Source organism: Mauremys mutica, chromosome 2 (genome assembly GCF_020497125.1).
Source record: "Mauremys mutica isolate MM-2020 ecotype Southern chromosome 2, ASM2049712v1, whole genome shotgun sequence".
Classification (NCBI taxonomy): Eukaryota; Metazoa; Chordata; order Testudines; family Geoemydidae; genus Mauremys; species Mauremys mutica.
Genome location: NC_059073.1, coordinates 41189003 through 41216536, shown reverse-complemented (window position 1 = coordinate 41216536; position 27534 = coordinate 41189003). Strand labels below are relative to the sequence as shown.

The 27534-nt window shown below is 40.5% G+C and overlaps 1 protein-coding gene across 1 annotated transcript in view; it reads left to right on the top strand.

Annotated features, from left to right (window-relative positions):
- The window catches only part of VPS13B (vacuolar protein sorting 13 homolog B), a 902514-nt gene that overhangs the window by 829449 nt on the left and 45531 nt on the right, over nucleotides 1-27534 (top strand). Inside the window, exons 44-51 of the mRNA XM_045002958.1 lie at nucleotides 18193-18348; nucleotides 20543-20806; nucleotides 21280-21363; nucleotides 21554-21729; nucleotides 22183-22353; nucleotides 25244-25445; nucleotides 26682-26870; nucleotides 27289-27435. Of these exons, the coding sequence (XP_044858893.1) occupies nucleotides 18193-18348; nucleotides 20543-20806; nucleotides 21280-21363; nucleotides 21554-21729; nucleotides 22183-22353; nucleotides 25244-25445; nucleotides 26682-26870; nucleotides 27289-27435 (1389 nt within the window). The remainder of the gene's footprint in view (nucleotides 1-18192; nucleotides 18349-20542; nucleotides 20807-21279; nucleotides 21364-21553; nucleotides 21730-22182; nucleotides 22354-25243; nucleotides 25446-26681; nucleotides 26871-27288; nucleotides 27436-27534) is intronic.

Below are 27534 nucleotides of genomic sequence, written 5' to 3'. Positions count from 1 at the left end.
CACCAATTGTTAAAGTTGGCTGGAGGTTTTATTCATTGATTCTATGGTTTTATTCATGTGCTCAGCTACCTTTAGCTTTCCAGTTCCATCAGGAGCTGCATGCTGCAGCTACATCAGACATAAGAGATAAATAAAGGGATGAGGAAATCCAGAAGTGTTTACACGTGATTCAGATTTGGAACTGGACATGCACACACCCTTCCCAAAGAAAAATCATGTTCATAAACATTCAAGCTTCTGAACCAAAGCAAAAAAATTAATTTGCCAGGTTCTTGAAATTGATTTTCTCAGTGCATAGTTTTTGGGATATGTTCTTCATATGGTATTCACACAACTCTTACAGAGGAAGCCATATACCATTAAAAGCCTATTTCCACCCTGTTTGTCAGTCTGTACTTCTGTAGCCAAACATCTGGGCTCGGATTTTTAAAGAAACCAAAGAGAAATTCACTGGATACTGGGTGCCTAATTCTCTTGGGCACCCTGAAAATTCCAATCTTGATGTGTAAGATAGGGGTCATGTTTAGGAGGGCAATTATAATGGATATGGCTGAGATCTATAAGTCAAATGCAGAGGTGATAAGGTTTAGGTTGATTAGGAACAGGGTGACCAGACAGCAAGTGTGAAAAATCGGGACAGGGGATGGGGGGTAATAGGTGCCTATATAAGAAAAAACTCAAAATATCAGGACTGTCCCTATAAAATCGGGACATCTGGTCACCCTAATTAGGAAACAGATGTAGGTGGCAAACTGACTGTAAGTTGTGCTGAAATGGCAGTCAGTGGATGTGCAAAACAAGCATATACCTTACATTGACATGGTAACCTGGGTGGACCAAACTCAGCCCTATAGTAAGTTGTTGCAGATGCCTCTCCAATCAGCAGAATGCGACCACTTATTTCAAGGCTGAATTAAGCTTCAAAGCTGTTGGAGATTGTGTAGGCATACATTAAAGTGGGGGAGGGGGCTGTTGTGCTAATAAGGGATATCTTGGGCCCAGCAAGGGATAAGATAATGTTAGGGCTTTTCTACCTGGTCTGTTAATGTGCAGCAAGCCAGGATACAAATCTAGTGCTCTAGCCTGCCATGCACTAAGTGGTGATGCGAACCCTGCACTACAAATTCTGTTTAGTATCAGAGGGGTAGCCATGTTAGTCTGGATCTGTAAAAAGCGAGAGTCCTGTGGCACCTTATAGATGAACAGACGTATTGGAGCATAAGCTTTCATGACTACGTCTGTTTGTCTATAAGGTGCCACAGGACTCTTCATCGCTTTTTACAAATTCTGTTTAATTAGTTTTTCTAATTGGCCATTAAAATCAACCAGACAAAACACATTTTGATTATTTTAATTATGAACATTTCCTCCCATTTCTAGAATCTTCCAGATCATTGGCATGTCAATCTATGACATTATCAGGAACCTTGAAGACCCCTTATTACAGTTCTTTTAACCTGAACAATCCAGTTTGTACTAGTCTTTCTGTCTTTAACTTGTGCTTATTTTTATAAACAATTTTATATAATGAGCAGAGCAGCACCCTTGTTACCTTGGACAACTTGCAATACAGGACTATGTACAACAGGACCTACTTTGTCTCTCATCCTCCTATTAGCTGCTGTTGCTGCTATACAATTTCCTTCTTTCAACTCCTGTAGCAGAGGCCAGAGTTTTGGTTTGGTTTATTTATTTTGAGGGTGGATGGTAAATACCAAGAGAAAGGGGGGACATTGTGAAAAATTGTTTTCGTAACTGGTGCCCATACACAAATCCTTTTTGGGTTCACAGAATGATGTTTGGTAAGTAATGGCAACATTAAAGCCCCAACCCTTCATCGGTGAAGACAATGGGAGTTTTGCCATTGACTTCATTGAGAGCAGGAATAGGCACAGAGTGGGGAACTTTCTACTACAGTGTGTGGCTGACCATAAAGCCAACACCTTCAAAATTCTGAAGGTCTACACAGTAATAATCAAGATCAGGGCTGTGTTACACTAGGATATGTACAAATACATAGGTTGGTATAGTCCTTTTCCCAAACAGTTTACAATCAAAGAGTCAAATTCTTCTATCCTCACACTGAGTAGTAGCTAGTTTTGTGGGTAATCCCATAGTTTTCAGTTAGTCTACTTGTGGAGTAAGGTACTACTCAACCTGAGTGCAGATGGCAGAACTGGATCCTAAGAAATTAGATTACTTCAGGATTTAATTAATGTACATTAAATTATTAACCAATAGACACCCAAAATCTGCGGTTTGAGAGGCAACATTGTGGAGAGAAAGCCAGGCAAGGCTTAACATTTATCTTCTGTAGTTCTGCCAGCCACCTTGGGTGAGGCACTGCATTGTGCACCAGCTACATGTGAGGAAGAAACAGTGCAGAGCTGGCAGAAGGACAGGGAATGGAAAGAAAAGGCAGGTCTTGGAGAGGAGAGAGAAGGAAAGGCAGGTCAAGACAGAGCTAGAGATCTCACTGAGGAGAGCAGTCATAATGTAAGAACAGGACAGCAATCCCTAGTTCTTTGAGCTTGTGCACACCAGAATGAAAAGATCAACAATACAAGGGTGACACCAAATTTTAGAGCCTTTCAGCGTTTCCTGGGCTGACACTAGATTATTATGTTGAAGCTATCCCAACCCGCTGCAATAGTCTCTGGAATGTTATTGTTCTGTTACCATTTTCACTGCCCTTCCCATGACAGCAAGTTTAGGGATTGAAACTGGGAACTGAGGCAGCTTCACTGATGATGCGTGGAAGCACAGGTTTTCCATACACTATTCAATTATAAGCTAATTTTCTTCAGAAAATATTCAGAACCTTTGCATCCAAATGTAAATTTAGTTCATGTGATTAATTTTAGACAGGAATCATTGTAAATGCTATTCGCATTAGAAAAATGGTTCATCTTAACTGTCAACAACATAATATTTAGACATTTTAGGTCACGCAAACCATGTTTATTAAGAATATTGCAAATATCGTCATGTGTAAAATGTTTTATTTTTTAAAGTGAGATATTAATTCAAGTCTGTTTGTAATGAAAACAGCAACTTGATTAAGGCTTCATGTTGTACCTGTAATGTTGTAGCACTTTTCTAATTGTTCCAGGCTGAACTGGATATTGAACACAACCTATTATTTAAAGGTCAGAATAATGCCCAAGCCTGGACAAACCCTGTGAGTGTCAGATTCATGGAATGCTAGATGACTTCATAGTTATGAAATTATTTCATTTCTCATGATAATTCCTGACTTGCCAAGTTAGTGAATTTTAAGAACTCTGAGAGCAGATTGTAAGATAAATGTGAAATAATCCATACTTTTGGAGTCAGGGACTTCCCTTCAGGCATTAGTTCATACTTGACTTACACTTGGGGATAAAATGAGTTAGGACAAGGTCTTAGATACCACATTCTCTTACTGGGAAAGAAAACCAACTTGCACAACTTTGGCTGGCTCATGTTTCTTGTTACACAGGCACTGAGCAGCAGCGGTTGCTATGAAATACTTTATTTAACCTTTGTAAAAATGTTTTTTTAATATGGCAAGGCAGTTCAGTTAAATGAAAATAAATAGCTTTAAAAGGATTGTATTTCTCTTACATTCATACCAATAAAATTCTTCATTTTTCTTTTGCTAATTAAAACTAGGAAGAAGTATTGTAATTGGCTAGTCAAAATTTTGAACAAAAATAAATGAAATAAGTGTATAAAACATGTTGTTTAATATTGAGGCATATAGATAAAACATTGCAAGTGTTTTATTTTAGTTCTGAATGAATTTTACTGGATTAAGGATGCTACAGTGGATTATAGTTATTTAACATTTTAATATAAAAATGCATTGGTATGGCATTTCAGATTATCAATTATTGGTGATTACTCTCAAAAAGTTTGGTCCTGATACGTAAGCAGGCTTATCTTAATGTATCTGAACATTCTGAGAAATCCTTCCTCCTTTCCATTTCTTCTTCTAGTTCTTCTTCCATTTCTTCTTCTAGTTCTTCTCCCTCTACATTTCAGTCAACCTAACCCTTCTCTTCCTCTGCCCTTCAGTTTACTCTCTGATTCCTAGAAGCCTTTCTAACTTGGTTAATATTTCATTGGAAAGTCTTATGTCTGACACTGATTCTGTTGGGCTCCAGCCAGTCATTTTCTTCAAATTTCATAAGTTCTTGACCTTTCTTGGGTCCAAGGCATCCCCAAATGTATTGTTCCTCTCTGACTTTGGGGAAGTCCAGAACTCATAAAAACGGACATACTGGGTCAGACCAGTCTAGCCCAGTATTCTGTCGTCTGGTAGTGGCCAGTGCCAAATGCTTCACAGAGAATGAACAGAACAGTGTAATTTTGAGTTGTCCATCCGCTCTCATCCAGTCCCAGCTTCTGGCAGTTGGAGGTTTATGGAACTTGGAGCACGGGGTTGTGTCTCTGACCATTATAGCTATTGATGGACCTATCCTCAATGAACTTAGCTAACTCCTTTTTGAATCCAGTTATACTTTTGACCTTCATGACACCCCATGGCAACAAGTTCCACAGGGTGACTGTGTCTTGAGTGAAGAAGCACTTCCTTTTGTTTGTTTTAAACCTGCTGGCTATTAATTTCATTGGGTGACCCTGGTTCTTGTATTATTAGAAGGGGTAAATAACACTTCCTTATTCACTTTCTCCACACCAGTCATGCTTTTATAGACCTCTATCATGTCCTTCCTAGTCGTCATCTTTTGTAATCTTTTCTCCGGGCTGGGGCAGAGAGTTGGGGTGTGGGAAGGGGTGAGGGCTCCATCTGAGGGTGCAGACTCTGGGGTGGGGCTGGGGAATGAGGGATTTGGGATGCAGGAGGGGGCTACAGGCTGGGGGGTGGGGCTGAGGGATTTGAAGTGCGGGAGGGGTCTGCGGGTTGAGGCAGGGGAGGGGGGTGGAGTGAGGGAGAGGGTGAGGGTTCTGCGCTGGGGGTGCTGGCTCTGGGGTGGGGCCAGGGATGAGGGGTTTGGGGTTCAGGAGGGGTCTTTGAGTTTGGGGGGGGCTAAGGGCTGGGGCAGTGGGTTGGGGCTCAAGGTTGGGGCACAGACTTACCTCGGGCGGCTCCCGGTCAGCAGTGTTGCAGGGGGGCTAAGGCAGGCTGCCTGCCTGTCCTGGCACCCAGTGGCGCTGGAAAATGTTTAGTAGTCAGAGTGCTGAAAGCCAGCCCCCTTATCCCTGTCTGCCCCCCACGCCCCAAGGCTGGGAGCAGGGCTGTGTCTCTGGGAGGGGAGAACACTGAAAAGGGTAAGGGGGCCGAGGCCACAGCTAGGGGAGGGTATGAGACCAGGAGCAGAGCCCTGGGCAGGAGCCAGCAGTCAGGACCCCATGTGCGGGGCCAGGTGTAGGGCCCCGGGCATGAGGCCAGCAGCCATGGTCCCAGGAGCAGAGGCCTGGGCGTGGGGCCGGCGGGCCCTGGGAGTGGGAGCCTGGGAGCAGAGGTGGGGCTAGTGAAGGGCCCACGGCCAGCAGCCAAGACCAGAACCCCGCCCCAGGTGAGGAGAGGGTTTGGGGGACAGAGGGCTGGGAGCAGGGCATAGGCGCGGGAAGCACCCCCTGCACCCCTACTTCCCGCACCTATGCTGGCACTGCTCTGTGCGCGCCCCAAAAACAGCAAACAACAAGCAGGTCCAGCTCATAGGCGGGGGGAAAGGGAGGGGGCAGGAGGCTCCGCTCGCTGCTCTCGCCTGCAGGCACCACCACCCCATCAGCCAATGGGAGCGCGGGGCCAGTGCTTGGGATGGGGGCAGCACATGGATCCCTGTGCCTCCCCCTGAGCCCCCACCTAGGAGCTGGACCTGCTGGCCACTTCCGGGGTGCAGCACGGTGCCAGCCAGGACAGGTAGAGACTAGCCTGCCTTAGCAGCGCAGCACCGCTACCTGGCCTTTTAATGGACCGGTTGGCAGTGCTGACCGGAGCCGCCAGGGTCCCTTTTCAACCAGGTGTTTCAGTCGAAACCCGGACACCTGGTCACCCTTTAAAGGTAGCTCAAAGGGCCCCTCCTGGAGGCTGAACACTGCTAACCTTCCTAGGGCCCTGGATCAGAGCCTGGTGGAATGGGTGGGCCCAGGCTCCCCTACGACCGAGTGGATGCTAGTCATTAGGCCCCTTGGCCAACTGAGAACCCCATTACAGTCACCCACTTTAGTGAGATCCCTTTGTAACTCTTCGCAGTCAGCTTTGGACTTAATTGTCTTGAGTAATTTTGTATCAACTATAAATTTTGCCACCTTACTGTTCACCTCTTTTTCTAGATCGTTTATGAATGAATATGTTGAACAGCACAGGTTCTAGCACAGATCTTTGGGGGACCCTGCTATTTATGTCTCAACATTGTGAAAACTGACCATTTATTATTCCTACCCTTTATTTCCTATCCAGTTACTGATCCATGAGAGGACCTTCCCTCCTATCACATAACCGCTTAGTTCGCTTAGGAGCTTTTGGTGATGGACTTAGTCAAAGGCTTTCTGATAGTCCAAGTACACTGTATCGACTGTACCACGCTTGTCCACATGCTTTCTGACCCCCTCAGAGAATTTAATAGATTGATGAGGCATGATTTCCATTTACAAAAGCTGTGTATTATGAAGCTGTCAGAAATCCTACCAAAGATTGCCAAACCTTGTTAGATCAGATGTGGATTTTAGTGAAAGTAAGAGGTCTGTTAGGGGTCAGTAAAAGGGATGGGCCGCTACATTTCTGCAGTGGCTCTACATGCTACACTGGATCTACTTCAAGGTCCTTATCTTGATCTTCAAGCCCAGTACTGGGATAGGCCCCAGTTATCTCAGAAGCCCCATTTGTCTCCAAGACAGCCGTGTTCCTTAGGAATACTGGAGCATATGGTATTTATCATAAGCACGGGTGATAGGTTCTTCTCAGCAGCTGGCTCATAGTTATGGAATTCTGTCTTGCAAGACAGTAGACTGACCAAGGAACTCACTGCTTTCACAAGTGTAAAACCCATGTGGTTACATTAGATTCCCTGAATTGCTACCCTGAAAACTATTTGTTTGCAAGTAATCACCCAAAACTGTCTATAACATACTCTTTCCCATCACTGCGCAAGGCAAGGGGACACTGACTGTTTGAGTGCAGCCAAAATTTAAAAAGCAAACTTCAGTGGGGGCCCATGCTAAATTAATGTGAAGAAAGGGATTTTTTCCAAATTTCTGGCATAATTTGAAGTTTGGGCCAGGTTGCCTATCCTTAGTATCAGTTTGTTATTATCAACTTAGCTTTAACCATTTATTTTTAATACTTAACACTCCTCTTAATAACTTTCCATATTATGAATCTACTGCTAAAGACAACGGACTGGATTTTAATGTTAGTTACACTGGTTCAAATCTAATAAAACTCCATTGAATTCAGTAGAATTAATTCAGTGTTTTATTAGTGTGACAGAGATCAGAACATGCCCCATATGTTTTTCACCTTTCGTAAGCCATAGTTCGGTTTAGCTAAGTATATCTCTATTTTTCTTTTCCTTCCTCATTTCAAAATGGAGCCAATCCCAAACACAGCACACTCAGTCCCTCTTGATGTCTGTCTGTAATGCTATAATGTTAAGCTTTAACAGTCCTGGGACTGACACATGCCTCCCCTGCCCATATTATTAATGGTGATTATTATTTGAAAGAGATCAATAGGTTTATATGGTATTTGTTTTTTCGGGGGAGAAGGGAGAAAGAGAGTCTCTATCGTAAAGAGTTTCCCATCTAAAGCCCTGATCCTACAAGCACTAGTTTACATAAGTAGTTACGCATATGGGCAGTCCCATTCAGTTCATTAGGAATGCTCGTATGCATAAATGTTTGCACATTCGGGCTAAGTTAAACAAACAAAGGAAATGATGACACCAGACATAGGATGGGGCAGAGAAGGTTGAGCAGTGATGAGCTGCCAAAATCTTAACAACCGGGTCCCTACCAGGTCTTTGGCAGCAATTCAGCAGCGGTTCCTTCAGTACCATCAAAGACCTGGAGTGAGTGAAGGACCCGCCGCCAAAGTGCTGCTGAAGACTCGGAGCGCCGCCACGTGGTTTTTTATGTGGGTTTTTTTAGTCATTCCTGACGGGGCCCCATCGAAACTGTTCGAATCAGGCCAGCACTTCCTAAAGCCGGCCCTGCACATCGGGGTTGCAAAATTGTATTGGGGGCTGGGTAGGGAAAGCTGTGCCTCCCAAAACAGCCTGTCCCGTCCCCCCATCTGACCCCCACCCATGTCCTGCCCTCAACTGCCGCCCTCAGAACCCACAAGGGCCGCAAGCAACCCATCAATCCCTCCCTACTCCTTGTCCCCTGACTACCCCCTACCAAGACCCCCCCCCACCCTAACTGCCCCCCAGGACCTCTCCCCACCCCCTACCCAACTCGCCCCACTCCCTGTCCCCTGACTCCCCCGACTCCATCCACCACCACCCCAACAGACCCCTGGAACTCATGCCTACCCAAACCCCTCCGATCCCCATCCCCTGACAGCCCCCTCCAACCGCTCCCTGCCCAGCCCCTGCCTTATCCAACCCCTCCTCCCAGCCCCAGCCTGGCCCCTTTACCATGCTGCTCAGGGCAGCGTGTAAGGATGCCACACGGCCCACTGGAGCTTGCAGCCCCCACCCCTTACCTTGCCGCTCAAAGCGGCAGGAGCTGCCCAGAGCGCTGGCGCCGGCGGCTCGGCATGCTGTGGCTCTGCGAGGGGAAGGGAGAAGCAGGGGAGGGGTTGGGGGAGCCTCCCCAGCTGGGAGCTCAAATGGGCCGGAGACAGGACAGTCCCGCGGGCTGGATGTAGCCTGCAGACTGGAGTTGTTTGCCCACCCGCCCGCCCCTTTAACAGCCGGTTCTACACAGGCTTCTAAATTTAACAATCGGTTCTTGTGAACCAGTGGGAACTGGCTCCAGCTCACCACTGAGGATGAGGCAAGTTCTATAAAAATGAAAATGTTGATTAACATTGTGTTGCGTCTGAAGCTGTAATTACTGATGTATTATTGTTATTTAAATTTGAGAATAAGGTAGGGCACAGAGTAAGGAATAGGTAGCACAAGAGAAGAGGGCGGGGTGTAAAGCTAGCTAAAGAAAGTGGGTTTTGAGAAAGGCTTTGAAGTAGAGAAGGGGGATACTTGGTGTGCTGAAAGAGGATGTTTTTTTCCAGGTATAAGGAGCAGCATGAAAAAGGATATGAAGGTTTGAGTGATGGAAGAAGACAAGGAGGAGCAACAAGGCAAGAAGAGGGTGCAGAGAATAGGGTATGAGACTAGGAGTAGACAGAAATAGACTGAGGTGTAGGTGTAATTTTGCAGCACCCTGAAAGTGAGAAAGAAGAGCTTGATGTGGAAGAGATGGGGAGTAAGTGAGAGGGATTCTAGGAGGGGGTGACATGGTCAGAGCTGTAGGAAAGGAAGGGGTTTTTTGTTTTGTTTTGTTTTTAGCTGCAACATGAAGTACATGTTGAAGAAAGGATGAGCTGAGAATCAAGATGGCTAAATAATCTGTAAGTACTTACATGGGGAGATTTCTGGTAGTAGGGGTTCTACAAGTTAGCAAACAAAGGCATATTAAGATCCAGTGGCTAAAACTTGAAGCTAGATAAGTTCTAAACTGAAAACAAGGCACATATTTTTAACAGTGAGCGTGATTAACGTTGGAGCAGCTTACCTTGGGAAGTGATGGGTTGGCCCTCATTTTGATGTCTTCAAATTAACATTGAATATCGTTCTAAAAGATTACATGGTCTAGTTCAACCAGAAGTTATGGGACTGATGCAGGAATTATGGGGTTGAAGTTCTATGATCTATGTTATGCAACTGGTCAGACTAAATGGTCAATAATGTTCCCTTCTGCCTTTAACACCTATGAAAAACAAGGAGGTTACAGTAAACCAGGCAATCAAGAACCATGATATGAACCATTGTAGGTAGGGATGGATCTCATATTCTGTTGATCTGTACAGCAACATTATGTCTTGAACCTGAATTACTATGCAGTTTAGCAGTTTATGTAGTTCTAGAATACTTTCAAATGTTGATAAATAAGAACTACAACTTTGAATTTCTTTTCTTGTATGCATTTATAATATCAACCATAAGGTTGAATTGATGCAGTCTGCATTTAAGGACTTGATCACATGATCACTGAAATCAATGCATATTTTGCCATTGACTTCAAGGAGAGAACAGTCAGGCCTTTGATTATTGGTAATATGTGTATATTTTTCATTGAAATATTGTAGTTTAATATTTCTAAATGAACTATATATAATTTAAATGACTATTATTATATAATTTTGGTTTGGTATTCACATGGTTTGCATGATGTTTCAGTGAATATATCATATAAAGTATTGTACCTATCTACACAAATTTTAGTAACACTTTCAGTTTAATACTGGAATAAATATAAAGTTTCTTTTCTTCTTCCTTCTTTAGATAGTGTGTTCGCAAAACAGACCTTGAGCTGTAACTTTATAAATGACTTTTTTTTGGAAAGTTCTATTAAGAACCTCCTCCTCTTTCCCCGAAGAAAAAAAATGAAGCCAAAATGTAACTTATGCTTCTTCTCCAACAAGATAATAATTCATCATTACTTATTTCCAAGTTGCTATTCTTTCAGGTACTAGGTTATGTCCCATAAAATCTAAGAGGATATACAGTACTCTGTGGGTTCAAACATATAGAAACTGTGACTTCAAACATCAGTCACTATCTGGAAATTTTCCTGTTTAATTGCTTAGGGATGTTACAGATTCTCTGAACAACCTTTGGTACTTAACTTAATCCTCCCCAGACCATTTACAGAACAACAGCAGGCAAAATAAAGCTTTATTTTATTTTTACACTATTTAAGTAGTGTGAAATGTATTGTCAATTCCACTTGGGATTCCACATTCCAAATTAATGATTTAACTGGATTATATTTAATTTACTTTCCAGATAATATCTTGGACAGATAACGATTTTTATTACCCAAGAAATGTATGGCTCATCATAATTTTGTTCATGTTTCTTGTTCTTAACACTCTTCTAATCTAGAAATGTGGGGTTAGATTGAGCCTATTAGGCACAAGCTGTGTGGAGCCAAACAATGCCTCCTGGAGCTCTCTGGTGCACAGGAGGAGTGTGCCTGCTGAGCCAACACTAAGGAAAGTTCAGCCTATACTCCAGTGGCCAGCTTGAAGGGGATGGGTCCATGGTCCCATTCTCCTCACCTCTATCAGAGTAATTTGCACCACTAGTGATGCTAGTCAGAAACTGTTGCTGTGTTGTGGGATCCATAAAGAAAGAAAAAAACAATCAATCTGCATTTCTGATGTAATGCACACTGGAAAAAAATAATCCCAACTATACATACAAAATGACGGGTTCTAAATTAGGTGATACCACTCAAGAAAGAGATCGTGAAGTCATTGTAGATAATTACTTTAAAATATCTACTCAATGTGCAGCGGCAGTCAAAAATCTTGACAGAATGTTAGGAACCAAGAGGAAAGGGATAAATAAAACAGAAAATATCATATTCCCTCTATGTAAATCCATGGTACTCCCATATCTTGAATACTGCATGCAGATCTGGTTGCCCCATCTTAAAAAAGATATATTGAAATTGAAAAATATACAGAAAAGAGCAACAAAAATGATTAGGGGTATGGAACAGCATCCGTATGAGGAGAGATGTATAAGACTGGGACTTTTCAGCTTGTAAAAGAGACGACTAAGGGGAAATATGATAGAGGTCTATAAAATCGTGACTAATGTGGAGAAAGTAAATAAGGAAGTGTCATTTATGCCTTCTCATAACACAAGAACTAGGGGATCACCAAATGAAATTAATAGGCAGCAGGTTTGAAAGAAACAAAAGGAAGTATTTCTTCATACAACGTACAGTCAACCTGTGGAATTCTTTGCCAGAGGATGTTGTGAAGGCCAAGTCTATAACAGGGTTCAAAAAAGAACTAGATAAGTTCATGGAGGATAGGTCCATCAATGGCTATTAGCCAGGATGGGCAGGGATGCAAAACCATTCTCTGAAGTGTCCCTAGTCTCTGTTTGCCAGAATCTGGGAATGGGTGACAAGGGATGGATCGCTTGATGATTATCTGTTCTGTTCATTCCCTCTGAAGCACCTGGCACTGGTCTCTATCAGAAGACAGAATACTGGGTTAGATGGACCATTCATCTGTATCAGTATGGTAGTTCTTATGTTCTTATGTTAGAAATTCTACTGTTGCTGCAGCATTTGATTCACTCCTTACATTTTACCTTCCTTCAGTTTTAGTTTTTCAATGAGAAATATTACTTTTACTTCAGGTCCCTAGAACCCAGATCTCCTCTTGGTCTTTACACTTTTCACCTGTTTCTGTGGGACCACAACTTTTATTTTATCAGCAACACCTCTTGGAATTTACACCTTTTCCCATGCCACTGACCAAGTCATTACTTCCCTTGTGCAGCTCACGAGAGGTCAAAAATTAATTTACTACCCATTGGGATTGACTCACAATAAGTATCCCAACTAATGGCTCATAAGTCAAATTATCGTTCAAAAGCAAGTTTAGTTATTTAAGCTAGAAAATAGAGAAAATATTCAAATAAACTGAAACAGAATAAACTTGACCACATCTACAAGCTATGCAAAAATCTAGTTTACAATCTCTAGGTTACTAGCATTAAATTATACCTACTTGCAATCTAGAACATGCTGGCTGGGCAAAGCTGCTTCAGCAATACCCCTTCCTTAGCCATGTTTCTCATCCCTTTCCTTGGTCTCTACACCTTGTCATGTGACTGCTTTATTTATCTAAATCTCACCCATCTCCCTCATTACTGGCTGAAAACCCTTAGCAAATTGAGACAGAAGAGGCGGAGGAGGGAAAATGAGGGGATGTGGGGTTGTAAGAAACCTCTGAGCAGAAAAGTGGTAAAGATAGGAAGTCCAGAGATGACAAAGGGGCAGTAAATATGAGTAGTTCTCACATGGTCTCTTGGACTGCATAGAGGCCACCGAACACATTATGTGCCTCCTTGATTTTCTGTCTTGAGACAAATCTGACATGTTACATGATAGAATGTTTGTGAGGGGCAGGTGTCTGTTGATGCCATCAGACCATCTTGTTTTGTGTCTTCCATGTGGTCTTTTCCATCCTGCTGTCATTGGGTCAAAGCCAAAGATGATTCTTGTAGGGAAGTTGGTAGGTGTTCAGAGCAGATGACCAGACCACCTTAAAACGGGTGACTGTTTGAGAGGGTGGGACCTGTTCAGTTAGGAAACTGATGTATTCATTTGACTTGAATTTGTACCATTTGATGTTTTTGATTACTCAGAGATACTTCATCTGAATGGTGTTCAATTTCTTTTCAGTCTTGAGAGTAAGGGGCCATGTTTCATTTCCAGAGGTCAGATATTGACCACTGAAGCATTATGTATCCTGAGCTTCATCTCTCTATTTATCTATTTAACACTTTCTTGATGAGGTACCCTATTATTGATGATATTTTTTGCCATGTGAGCTTCAAGTTCTTTCTCGCCAAAAGAACTGAGGTGAAATAACTGACAAGCTTGATTGGGTGGTTACCCACTAAGATGGCAAAGCCTGCAGCATGTTCAAAATTGACAACAAGAAGAATTGTGCTTTTGCCCCAATTAATTTTCAGGCCAACTTCTGCCATTGAGCTGTTCAGGGCTTTAAAAGCCACAACCAGCTCGTCCATTGATTCAACGACTAGCTCTATGTTGTCAGTAAAATTGACATTGGTAAGGTTGTTATAATCAAAATGAATGCCTAAAATGTGTTTATTATTGTCTCTGACAACACTGAGGAGTTCGGGGGCAGCAACACATGCTTGTTAATGCCTAATCTGATTCGAAAGAAGGCAGTTATTTTCCCATTTACAAGAAAGTTGCTTGAGGAGTCATCATATAAAAGAAATAACATTCTAAAGAGCTTGTTGGGGAGGCCAGCAAGTTTCAAGATCAGACAAAATGACTCCATGTCAACAGTCAGACGTGGCCTTGATATCCACAAATGTAATGTGAATGGAGCACTTGAATTCTTCTGAATTCTTGATAAACTGGCACGCTCTGAAAATTAGCTCCATCATTGAACAGCCAGAAGTGAAGCCAGTTTGTTGTGGTCTTCTTTTGTTCCTTAAGATATCAATGGCTTTGGCCAACAAGACAGAAGCAAAAACCTTCCCCGAGATAGATAGAAGTATAATGCTGCGATAACTGCAACAATCTCATTGCTGCTTTTATGTTTATTTTTGAATAAATATGGGTAGTTAGAAACTCCTTTTGAGCCTTATCCTTGATCAGAGGAGAAGGGAAGGAAGGAAAGCTCTGAGGAGACGGGGAGAAAAGCCCTTAGGAAAGCATTAGAGGAAGGAGGACAGTCCCAATAGCCTGAGCAGCAGGAAGGCAGAAATGGATAAGTGGAAGTGGATAAGGAAAAAGAGGGGGAAGACGCAGAAAGAGGTCAGGAAGCAAAAACATGTTATAAACGGTCTTTAAAATTTCTAGTCTCTGACTTTTCAGCTCTTTGGTTTATTTGATCCATTGTTTTGTTTAATGTTGTGATGAGATAACGTGTTGTGCTCAAAAAGATTTCTGAACTTTGCAGTAGTGCTGATCAACCTACTGACATATGACTGTTTTACCCAATAACATCTAATATTTTAAGAACATTTTCTAATTCTCATTAAAAAGACCAGAGCAGAAACCATTCCAAAAAAGAGGATAATGGTATTTCTACTCTTGTCAAGTGATATTGTCCAACTCTCGTTTAGTGTATTTTATGGGTTCATTCAGTCTCTTTAGAAATTTTACCATCACAATTAAGAGTTCAGTTCAAATGGAATGTCCAATTTGTGCCCTTACGTTATTTGGCTTTCTTTATGCCCATGACGACTCTCATTTGCCCTTCTGTGGCACTGATTTGGACGGCGAATGCAGCCTTCTCTATGCCACTTACCTAGCACAAACAGCTTACTCTGCCTCCCCAATATCAGTTTCATTTGTTTTTGAAGCAGCAGCCAGTAATGGCTACAAAATTAATAGTTCAATACCCCAGTACAGGTCAGTCTAAGCGAAAAACCGTATTTATCAACATATTAGATAGTAGAGAAAAAGCACAGACGTCAAAAGGATGATAAGTTCATGCACATTTGAATAAATACAACAAAGTATTTTAGATTGGCTCTAAATTTTGAATTACAGAAGGATTACTTTGGTCAAAACATCTTTGAACTCTGGTCATCCTGTTCCTGCTGACACTTCTTTTCCCTTTTAGTAGCAACACCTCTTTTCTCAGAATATCTCTCTGCTACTTCTCTATCTGCTTTTATAAACCCCTTCGTTCTTAAACAGAATTGCCAAAGTACACTTAGCATTTGCTTATATCTTGGTGGGTGAAGGGAGTTGTCTGGTAATTATTCTGCCAATGCACCTTTAGTTCAGTTTATTACGATTAGGACAGAGCATGTACTAAGTGTCTAATTAAACATCCTTTCTGATATTGGCTTATGCTAAAATAATGTTTATTCCTGATTACTTGATTTTCCAAAATTACATCAGTCTCCGTTTCCATCTTTTTACATACATAGCACTAGAGGCCTTCATGTTTTGAAAATTATTCCAGATCTTGCTTTTCAAAGAACCTCATGAACAAGGTTTTAAAAGTAGACACACATATAATACAGACTACTAGTATTAATAAGTCATGAAGACAGGTATATTAGGTAAAAATTAAAATAAGATACCTGGGTTATTCCATGTCTCTTGGTAGTATTCACAAATATATGAGTGATTTGGCTTGAGGAAAAGTTACTATGTAATTAGAAGGATAATACACCAGTCTGTTCCTCACTTTTCTTACTCTTTTTTTTTCTGAACCATAGAATCAAATGCACATAAATCTTTGTGTTACACAGAAAATTACTAAGTCAACATTCTGTGAACTAATGACTGCTAAATGACAACTGACAGCATATTCCTTGGTGACGTTCAGTTAGTGAACAAGTTACCTATACAGGACAGGAGTCCTCTTAAAGTTGGGGTTATAAGCAAATGCTAATTATTAATTACATCTTTATGTCTGGCATCTGTATTTGGCATGTATTTTGAGTATATTCTAACTGGGACTGACTCTTTAGTACCTTTTTTCATTATTTTGTTATCATTTCCAGCTACTAGTCTCTCCAAAGTAAACAGCTTACTTGTTTCTTTTAGTTTTTATATGCCCAGCTGCTTCTGTAAGAAACTGAAATGGTTCCAGCCACTACAATTGTTTTTCTTTTTCTGTAACTAATATTTAAATATCAAAGCTACCAGGAGCTTTTATGTCATGGAGTACACTTTGCCTCAAGGTACTTTTTTTTTTAAAGTCATTAAGCCTTCTTCTAAGGTGAAGTAATTTGAATGGGAATGCAGCAGTCATTTCTTGAGTGATTCAGAAGCCACTCACTGTATGGATGTTTTTGTTTTTGTTTTGTGTGTAATCTTGTGCTGAGGACACCACAAATTATGAAAAGGCTACTGAGTTGTAAAGTCTTAGAAGGCGGTTACTGTGGCTGCTTCCTAAAGGTCAAAGTAGAAAGCAGTCCCAAAACACTGCAAAAGAATATCTGGACAATCACTCAGTCAACAATCCTGACCTATAGACTTCACAATCTCCCTTTTTCAATTGTTTTTTAAACATGTCAGGACATAATATTTACAGCTTTTATTTTTCATTGGTGCAAGTAATTATACTATGGGCCTGCTCCTGCTTCCAATTAATTAATGACAGAATTCTCATTGACTTCTGGCCGCAGATGCCCAAATACAGAATGCAATTCAGCCTTGCACAGAGAGTTTTCCTAAAGCCTTTGCACAACTATTTTAAGGGCTTAAGTGGGTGCTTAGACTGTGTGCTGGCCCTCTGCAAAGAAATACTTATTGCTTTAATTGTGTATATGTAAACTCACATTCTTAACTTTGCACAGCCATGAATCATCTATATAAAGCTAAATGGCCAGCTCCTCTGCAGGACTAAACTGATGTAACTTTATTGACTTAAAAAGAACTGTATCGATTTTCATTAGCTGAGGACTTTGGCTCCCAGAATTCCCATGGAATAGGGATAGGTACATACTGTGTTGAAAGACTTTTTGAATGATGAAATACTGAGGGCATGTCTTTAGAGTGCATTAGTGCGCACCAGCTGAGGTATAAATTCTAGTATACACAAGCATGTCTTGTACTAACTCTCTGTGAGGACCTGCTTGTGCACACTAAAAGTTCCTTAGTGTACATTCATGTAATCCTGCTTCAAATAATATCATGTCGATGTGCTCTAGGGAACTTTGAGTGTGTTCCAGCAAGGTCCATGTAGAGAGTTAGTACACAACATGCTTGCGTGCACTAGAATTTACACCCATATAGTGCATAGTGATGTACCAGGTAGACAAGCCCTACGTTGTCTTAGAAACGGTTTAAGCTAACCAGAAAAAGGCATTCCTATTCCAGAATAAGAGTGACTACACGGGGACTGATACTGGTATAACTATATAATTATAATGGTATAATTATGCCTGCAAAAGCCCCTTGTCACCACTTTGATTCAAATGAGATGTTCCCCATTTCTAAGCAACATATTTAAATACTGATACATTTGATATACTTATGAGCACAAGTGAGCCGCCCCCCATCCCCAGATGGATTGGTTTGGAGGATTTTTGGGTGGGGGTAAGGGGTTTGTATTCATGAATGACAGCTTAAAGATTTTTTTTAAATGGCTTGTATCTGAATTACCTGCTAACCGTAAAGAGAGTGGATTTCCAGAGCAGTAAAGGAACTCTCTTATTTTCCTTGGCCTGACCTATAGTGTGCAGGACCTCTTCTTAACAAGTGTAGTGCTAGATCTTTACCATTCAAGAGCATAAATTATTTGCAGTAGACAGTATGGAAATTTATTGTGGAAATACTGTAATATAATCATTCAGAGTGTTACATTATTCTTTGTGCAGTCAGCAATTCTGAAAAATGGGTGTTATACAGATTTCAATGAAAATATCTGCTTGGCATTTTTAAGTTTTATGGATAGAAACATTTCCCAATATTGGAACTCATATTCTAGTGCAAGCCTTTTTTTGCAGTTCTGCATTGAAGGAATTATTGTTTCCTCTCCAGCTGTTACACATCTGCATTGAAGGTTGGGGAAACTGGCGCTGGTCTGAGCCATTCAGTGTGGACAATGCAGGGACCTTTATCAGAACCATTCAGTACAAAGGCAGGACAGCATCACTTATCATCAAGATTCAACAGCTCAGTGGAGTGCAAAAACAAGTAAGTGCTCTTATGTACAGTATAGGGGAACCATTTTTAATCTGAGTAAATTAGATTATGCTTTTTACATAAATAATGAATAATCCATTTTTAAATTATAATATTTCCCTGTAATTGTAGTGGTGCTCACTAATGCCATAATATTTAATGAGACTAGCAGGACTTACATTATAGAGATTATTTCAGGAGTTAATACAACTCTGCTGTAAGAATTCACTCTGGTATGAATCTTGGCACACAAAATCTTAGTCCTCAGCACATTTTTAAAACATTTTGTAAAACATCCTTTTGCCTGGGTTATAATTTCTAACAATGCAAAGTTATACAGTTTCTGGCACATTTTTGTACTCTTGAAAAGTAGGAATGTGTTTTGTTTTTTAAAAAGACGTTATTTATGTTTTTATTCAGTAGTGTGCCTCAGGCCCTTAGGTTATTGAAAAAGAGGGGGAAAAGAAATGACCAAATTAAAAGTTCAAAAGGTATCTTGTCCCTTTAAGGGCCAGAGAGCCAAAGAGTTACTTGCTATGGCAGCTTCATACCAGGTCAGCCTGGGGATACTGACCCATTTCCCCGTCTTCCCCTGTCCTGGACCAGGCAGAGCAGCACCTACCCTCTCACCCACAAAAGTAGTTAAAATACTAGATTTAGTCATGATCTGCTGTGGGCATTACACTAGTCACTCCTTTCTCGGTGGGCTGGGAATGAATTTTTTCCCTCACCACCAAATTGGCCACGGTGAGGTGGGTTTTTTGCCTTCCTCACCTAAAGCTCAGTTGGGGCAAAAAATAAAATGGGGGTTAAGCTATGATGGCACAACTCTTTAGATAAGCGTAGCAGGATGTCCAGTGCAGGTACTCTGTGGGGAAGAGTTACAGTGATCAGCTCAAATGGATTGGTAAAGGATACAGAGGACGTATTCATTAAAGGAACGGAAAGAGGAAGGATTCAGCGCTCCTGTGACTTGTACAGCAGGGAAACAACCCCTTCTCCTTTATGGCCCCTTTCCCCCTCATTCAAGGGGGATGCAGCTAGATCCCAGCAGCGGGCTGGCTGGGGAGCAGGATGGGTAAAGGGGGAAAGCTGACAGCAGCACCGCCACCCAGGAATAGATAAATGATTATGGAATTACCTGCACTCTACAGTTTTATCTGCTGGGTACTCCCGAACATTTAGGAATAAAGTTGCAGCCTAATTAAACCACATCCACTGACTCCTGTTCTCCTTCTGGCATAACCACACAATGAGTTACCATACAGATGTTCTACTATAACATATTAATATATCTGTAATAATATTGTAATAGTTGTGCCTCAATTGGCAGAAGCCAGGGCATATGGTGGACATAACACATTCAGTCCACAGACATAGGAGAGCACCTTGTGTTACTCAATAGTGATTCATCTGATTTGGACAGTAGTAACTCAACTCGTTTGGCCAATTTTCAGGTAGACATGTTTAATACACATAGTGTGGAGGGCCTCAGAGCTGGTTGAAGCTTTGTTTTTTATTTTTATGTTTAAATGGGTGTTTAATTGCAGGGTAAGCTTAAACCTGTAAACATACTGCAGAGACTTGCTCCTTTGAGAAAGTGAACCCTAGATAGTGACCAGGATTTGGGATTTCAGCGGAACCCTTCAAAAGCCATTGCGGCTACAACTCAAAATATCCATAGCGACGACACCATATGCCAAGAGAACTACAATATATAGGGACATCAGGGGAAGGCAAAGACATAATTACAGCCACAGAGTGCAATCCTTTAAAGTGCTCGATAGGAGTTGAGGACACTAACACCATACAGGTCCTTACCTGAATTTTTTGCATGATATCCATTTACATCAAATCCATATGTTATTTTAGCATTGTTTGGGGTATCTTAATAATTATGTTTCTCTGGAATTATCAATGCATTTGGCTAGTTAGAAGAATATTGTTCTTTATAAATCAACGCACTGCTGGAGTATCTAAAGAGCTCACTCTCCATCATTTTCAGCAACTCTCAGAAACAAAACATTGCTTGGGGTTTTTTCCACTGTAGATTGTTCTTGTAAAATTACTCAAGAGCAATTTAAGAACAATACAGTTCTAAGGTATTTGAAGAATCTTGTATCTTAAATTTAATACCACAGTGACACCCTTTGAGTTTTCTTTTCAGAAATTGGTAATGCAGCGGTTGACTATTTTTATGTTTTAGATCATAATCTGTGGAAGACAGATGGTCTGTAGTTATCTGGCTGACAGCATCGAATTGAAAGTGGTTCAGCACTACATTGGTCAAGATGGGCAGGCGGTTGTTAAAGAACATTTTGACTGCCTTGCAGCCACACAAAAGCTGCCTTCCTATGTTCTAGAAAATGATGAGCTGACCGAGTTGAGTGTGAAAGCTAAAGGAGATGAAGACTGGTCAAGAGATGTATGTCTCAGTTCCAAACACACAGAATATAGCACAGTCATTCAGGTATGAAGATAAATAGATGTTTGAGTATAGCATTTAAAAACTTCCACCTAAAACTCCCAGACTCCTTTGCAAATTCCAGCTTAGAGTACCTGGTGGAAACCTCACAGCCTGATTATCCATGTACATTCATTGGAATGGCACTTCCTTCTGGTCTAAACTACCTTCCCTCCTCTCATCAGTAGCAGATAGCTATTAGGGGAACTTCTGATTGCAACCTTAATTATATTAGTCCTATTAGACCCCATTAGAGTAAAAATATATGGTATTACATACCTTAAATATGTCACATGTTTAAGATCCTATGTAAATTTAATGAAAGAGAGCGAGCAATGTTACTCTAAGTGGTGAAGTGTTCTCTTCTCTACTTTCTGACTTACAGTAACTCAGAGTTCTAACTGATGTGGTCAGATGTTCAGCTTTATAAGCTGAAAATAATCTTACTTAATGCTGTCTATTCATCTCTCTGTGTGCAGGTGCCATCTTCAAACAGTTCAATTACTTATGTGTGGTGCACAGTTTTGACAATAGAACCCAACACTCAAGTACAACAACGACTAGTGAGTGCATTCACCATTCTCCAAATTCTGTATGGCTCTGTGACCTTTTCGTGTTCTGAAATAAATTAAGGTCAGAATGACCCAGAGCAAAGATTTATTAACAGCTTGTTTCAGCAGCTGGAATAGAATTAACATTGTTAGTGTGTTGTTTTTTGTTTGTTTTCAGTTTTACTTTTGTTTTTCTTTGTAGATTGTTTTCAGCCCTCTTTTTATCATGAGGAGTCATCTTCCAGATCCAATTATCATACATTTGGAGAAAAGAAGTCTGGGGTTGAGTGAAACACAAATGATTCCAGGAAAAGGGCAGGAGAAATCATTGCAAAATATAGAGCCTGATCTTACCCATCACTTGACATTTCAAGCCAGGTATAACTTGTGCATTTTCCTGAAAATGCCTACAATAAAGGAGTCGTCATCATTTGTCATTTAACTTTCAGTGCACTACTTCCAAGAATATTCCCTTGCATTGCATGTATAGAACAGATAATTGCATGGGCTGCTGAAAATGATATGATGGAATATTGTAAACTGTGCAGTTCCTCTTAGTGCACCCATATCTGTTTATGTTGAGCATACAAATAAGTGCGCAAGTTTTGGCATTTTGATAAAAAAAAGTTCCTACCATCTCCTGTGATGCCATATTCTACCACATTTTGGGAGTCCATTTTCTGTTATATGTCTGGTCACTTTAATCTTGGTTTTGTATGAGATCATTCAGGTTTCAGAGTGCACTCATAATGCTGCACTAAAGAAACTGTTAGCCATAGTTTGGACAACCTAGTGCTGCAATTGATTTCTGTTTCTGTTTTCATTTGACAGGGAAGAGGATGATCCATCAGAGTGTGCAGTTCCTATCTCAACAGCACTTATTAAACAGATAGCTACTAAATCCCATACAGGTGGCACTGTGAATCAGATACTCTCTGAGTTCTATGGGATTAATAGCTCTCCCCAGCCTGTGTGGCCATATAATAGAAAGGATTCAGAGAGGTAATATAGGCTTTGCCAAGTGTTGCCCACTGAGGTTGCATTGTCATGAAATTAAAGAAATATATATGCAAATAAGGCAGTATGTTAAAAGACCCTACATATTTCAATTGTAATAAAGGATCTAAAAGCCTTTAATTTTGTTCATGCTTGTGTAACTGGCTGATAATTTTATAAATATTTTCTGTAGTTAGGAGCTTCATAAATCATTGCAAATAACCTAATGATAATTTTTTTACCAATTTTTCACCAAAATATCTTTTCCCGGTGAGCCTGTCTAGGTGTGTTATACACCATTAAAAAGTACATAGATTAGAGTGTGATGGGTTGGATCACAGAAACCCCCTTGGGAGCTGCCACCTGATGTGCCAAGACTACTTCTACCCCTGCTTTCCCTGCCAGCTCAGGACTCCAGGCACCCTGTCTTCCTGAGCCAGACACACCCGTCTGCTCCAACGCAGACCCAGGATCTGAATTACTTGCCCCAAAGCTGCAGGTTTACCTGAAAGCAGCTAACAGAAGTGTTCCTGTCTTTAACACTCAGATGCCCAACTCCCAATGGGGTCTAAACCCAAATAAATCCATTTTACCCTGTATAAAGCTTATACAGGGTAAACTCATAGAATTGTTCACCCTCTATAACACTGATCGAGAGATATGCGTGGCTGTTTGCTCCCCCAGGTATTAATACATACTCTGGGTCAATTAATAAGTAAAAAGTGATTTTATTAAATACAGAAAGTAGGATTTAAGTGATTCCAAGTAGTAACAGACAGAACAAAGTAAGTCACCAAGCAAAATAAAATAAAATGCGCAAATCTATGTCTAATCAAACGGAATACAGATAAGAGCCTCACCAGTTCCAGAATACTCCCTTTTACAGACTAATTTCCTTTTAGCCTGGGTCCAGCAATCACTCACACCCCTTGCAGTCACTGCTCTTTGTTCCAGTTTCTTCCAAGTATCCTGGGGGGTGGAGATGCTCTCTCTTTAGCCAGCTGAAGACAAAATGGAGGGTCTCCCAGGGGTTTAAATAGACTTTCTCTTGTGGGTGGAGACCCCCCCCCCTCACTCCTATGCAAAGTCCAGCTCCAATATGGAGTTTAGGAGTCACCTGGGCAAGTCACATGTCCATGCATGACTCACAGTTTTTAAAGGTAGCATCCATTGTTTACATGCTACCTTGAACGTCCTCAAGTAGACTTCTCATGTGGATTGGAGCATTCCAAGATCCATTGTCCTTTAAGTGTCTCTTGATTAGGTACTTAACTTCAACGTTCCTTTCTCCAGGAACTGACCAAATGCTCTACTAAGGTTATTTAGAAATCAAGCCAGTACACAGCCAACATTCATAACATTCATAACTTCGAATGCAAAAATGATACATGCATACAAATAGGATTAATACATTCAGTAGATCATAACCTTTACAGAAATATGTTACGTGGCATATGTAGCATAAAACACATTCTAAGCATATTTCCATAAAGCCTTATGGGAGGTACCATCACATAGAGTAGTTAGCAAAAGTAGCTTTGGGGTTTTTTTGAGCTAACCAACCAGTGAGCAAACAGCACAACTAACACATGTGGATTTATGACCAGAAAGGCAATTTGTTCATTAGTCTAGCTTTCCTCAAATGCAAGTGGTATTTAGCCAGTGGATCATTTTACTGATTTCCTTTATTTAATTTCCTTCTTCCTGTGTTTGTGCATGCCAAGAGAAAATTTTATTTCACTTATTATGAGCCTAGAATAACTACTCTTCACTTGGTACTGAGGAGGGACTGGTAGTATAACAACAAAAACATGTAAATGGTCTAACAGTCAGGACACTGAAATGTAGTTATGTGACTTGTCTTACACAATAACCACAGCTGATACATGGCTCAGGCCCTGATCCTGCAAAAAACTTACATACTTAACTTTAAGGACTTAAACAGTCTCTTTGAAATCCATAGGACTAATCACATGCTTAAAGTTAATAACTGTTCATGTTCCTTGTAGGATCAGGACCTGAATACATCACTTCATAACAAGGGCCCTCAGTTCGCTAAGAACTAATCTTAGTCATCTAAAAATTGTTGCCTATGGCTTGTAGGGTTTTTCAGTGGTAATGCAGTTATCCTAAAACCTCATTTTTAATCTGTTCTGATTTCTGTTATAACTATCTAGAGTTTTGTCCAGCTTTGAATCTTTACTGTTAAACTACTCATTTGGAAGTAACAAAAACATAGAAGCAGCTTTACAGTACTTTATTTACTAGAGAAAGTTAGTGAGGATCACTTTCCTTTTTTTGTGTATGTATAGCCAGATTTGTGAAACCAAGTTGTAAGGACTATATCTAGTTTAAGTCATAGGTGATATTCAAACATATATTTACCTTGTTTGAATACCATATATGACATCTGTACTGATTTTTTAAACTAACAACAGAGTTTAAATAATTTAGATCAGCTCAGAAACTGCTCAAAACTACACTGTAGGGGCCATATCAGCCTTGTTTGCCCCCAGAATTGAGGCGTCTCAACCATTTTTTGTGGTTCCAACACCTCTACTGTGACCAGGAGAGACTGTTGTTTATGCAAATGTGATTTTACAACCACTAAAATTGGCAGGAAGTAGTCAGAGCAGGTGTAGTCGGGATACTACTTTTAATGTTTTTTTTTTAAATTGATCAGATTTCAGATTGATTGTCCCTTTAATAAATTTCTGCTTTTACAATCTACACTTAGGGCCAGCTTGTTCCTGACAGTACCTCTATACATTTCAGAGTGATAGGTCATGATGAAGTATTGTAAAATAATTTCTGAGTAGCTAGAATGATTAAATGCAATTCTAACATTGAATTAATAATTTTCTTTTCTTTTCTTTTGATATGTTATTTGGAACAGTAATGAACAGCTCACTCAGTGGGATAGCCCAATGCGGGTGAAGCTGTCAGTGTGGAAGCCATGTGTTAAAACTCTGCTGATAGAACTCCTGCCCTGGGCTCTGCTTAACAATCAGTCCAAATGGGATCTCTGGCTATTTGAAGGAGAGAAGATAGTTCTGCAGATACCTGCTGGGAAAACAATTATACCTCCAAATTTCCAGGTAGACATACTGTTCAAGTTAACATCCACAAGTTTTCTAAACATTCAAACCTTATTTCAAGACTGTATTTCAATCCACATGGTCCACACGTTCTTGCTGCATTCTAGTCCATATGTGTACCAGCAATATGGTTATGATCCGGGTATAAATATAAGCTGGAATCTGCCATGCTGATTGGACAAAATAAACAGATGTAGTCCAAGGCACTTTGGCAGGATATGGTGCAATACAGAGATTGACAAGTTAAGGTTGCTGCACAATATGGCTCACAGATGCCCATGAAAAAATCTGCTTTGAGAGTATAGAGCAGATCTTGCATGCTAGGTGAGCTACTCTCCTAACCTATGCACAGACAGATTGCATTCTTCACTGTTTCCTTCTGGGTATCTGTAGTGCCTACTTGATTCTTTTATGTGTCATCAGTACTTGGGAGAATCTGGCTTTGCCATCCAGGTAACCAGTGGTGGGTGTTGACCACAATGGAAGATTTCACCGCTATCTTCCCACTGTCCCAGTAGCCAGTTGCACAGCTACCTTCCTAATTGCACAGTGCCGGGTGCAAAGGCTGCTTTGTCCCTTATGGATATACATTGGCTTAGGTGGCGCAGCTGATGGCCTGGGAAGAATGTTTGTCTTGCGAGTAATTTTTTTCATGACTTGTGCTGTGTATGTAGTTCATGTGCTTCCAAGAACGTTGATGATGTCTGTTGTGATAAAGATGGATTTCAAATGGGGGAGATGGGAGGACTGCTCAAGTATACATCCTCCAACTTGAATTTGGATCACAAAATAGAGTTAGTTGGATTTTCCCTTTGACGTGCCTTCTTTTTGGCCACCCATACACTTTTCTTATCACAACTCCCAACCTGTTATCTGAGTTTAAGCAGAATTAAACTTAATTTGCATGTCTACTCAGTGCCTCATCAGTGCAAGATATACAACTTTGTGGCATATAACTGTTTTCCGGATATATTGCTTTGGTTGACTAGCTACACCACCTTGTATTTGCCACTAAATTTTGCCAATCATTTTTAAGATATTTATACAGTAGCATCAGCATGTCCCTTATAAAATGTATACTGTATAGAGAGAATTAAAGGGGGGAAATATAGGTCTGCAGGAAAGCAATAAAGGAAGTTGGTTGTCAGTATATGCATACTTGACAATTACTGTTAACTGTAGTATGAGTGTAAAAGTTAGCAGAAAGTTCTAAATATGGTTATTTTCCATTTACAGGAAGCTTTTCAAATTGGAATATACTGGGCAAACACTAACACTGTGCACAAATCAGTGGCAATCAAGCTAGTTCATAACATAACATCTCCAAAATGGAAGGATGCAGACAACGGGGAAGTGGTAACACTGGATGAAGAAGGGTTTGTTGAAGCTGAAATAAAACTTGGTGCCTTCCCAGGTCATAAAAAGGTTAGGAAGACATTGTGACAATTTATAACTTTATCATTTCAAACAGAGAATAATCAAACAGCAGATGAAAGCTGTCAAATACATAACAATGCACAAACTTTGCTCAAAAATATGGTAATAGATTCAAAAGCACAATGCAAAGATAAATAAAGGATCAAATATAATTTAAAAACTTAGATCATCTATAAAATGCACAACATCACTTTAAGCAAATTAAAATTATGAATTCTCAGTCTTAGTTGAAAAATATTGACTGATGCAGCTAACAGGAATTCTGCTTAGAAATTTGATGCACATCAGGTTATAATGTAGAGGAATTAAGACAGGGTCTCCAGCCTAAAATATTGTTTTCTTACTGTATTACAAAAACTTTGTTGTTTTTATGTCTGTTAACATATTCTTTTAAATTATCCTGCAGTTGTGTCAGTTCTGCATTTCCTCTATGGTTCAGCATGGTATTCAAATTCTACAGATTGAAGATAAGACAACAGTAATCAACAATACATCATACCATATCTATTGTATACCACAGCTGTCTGTTTCAAGGCCTCGGTCAGGAGAGGAGGTAGAGTATTTTGGATATTATTTTTCTTTGGCTTCTGCAATAGGTAGGCATTGATATTTATTTAAAGTCTCAAATTTGTCTTGCAAAAATTGAACAGAA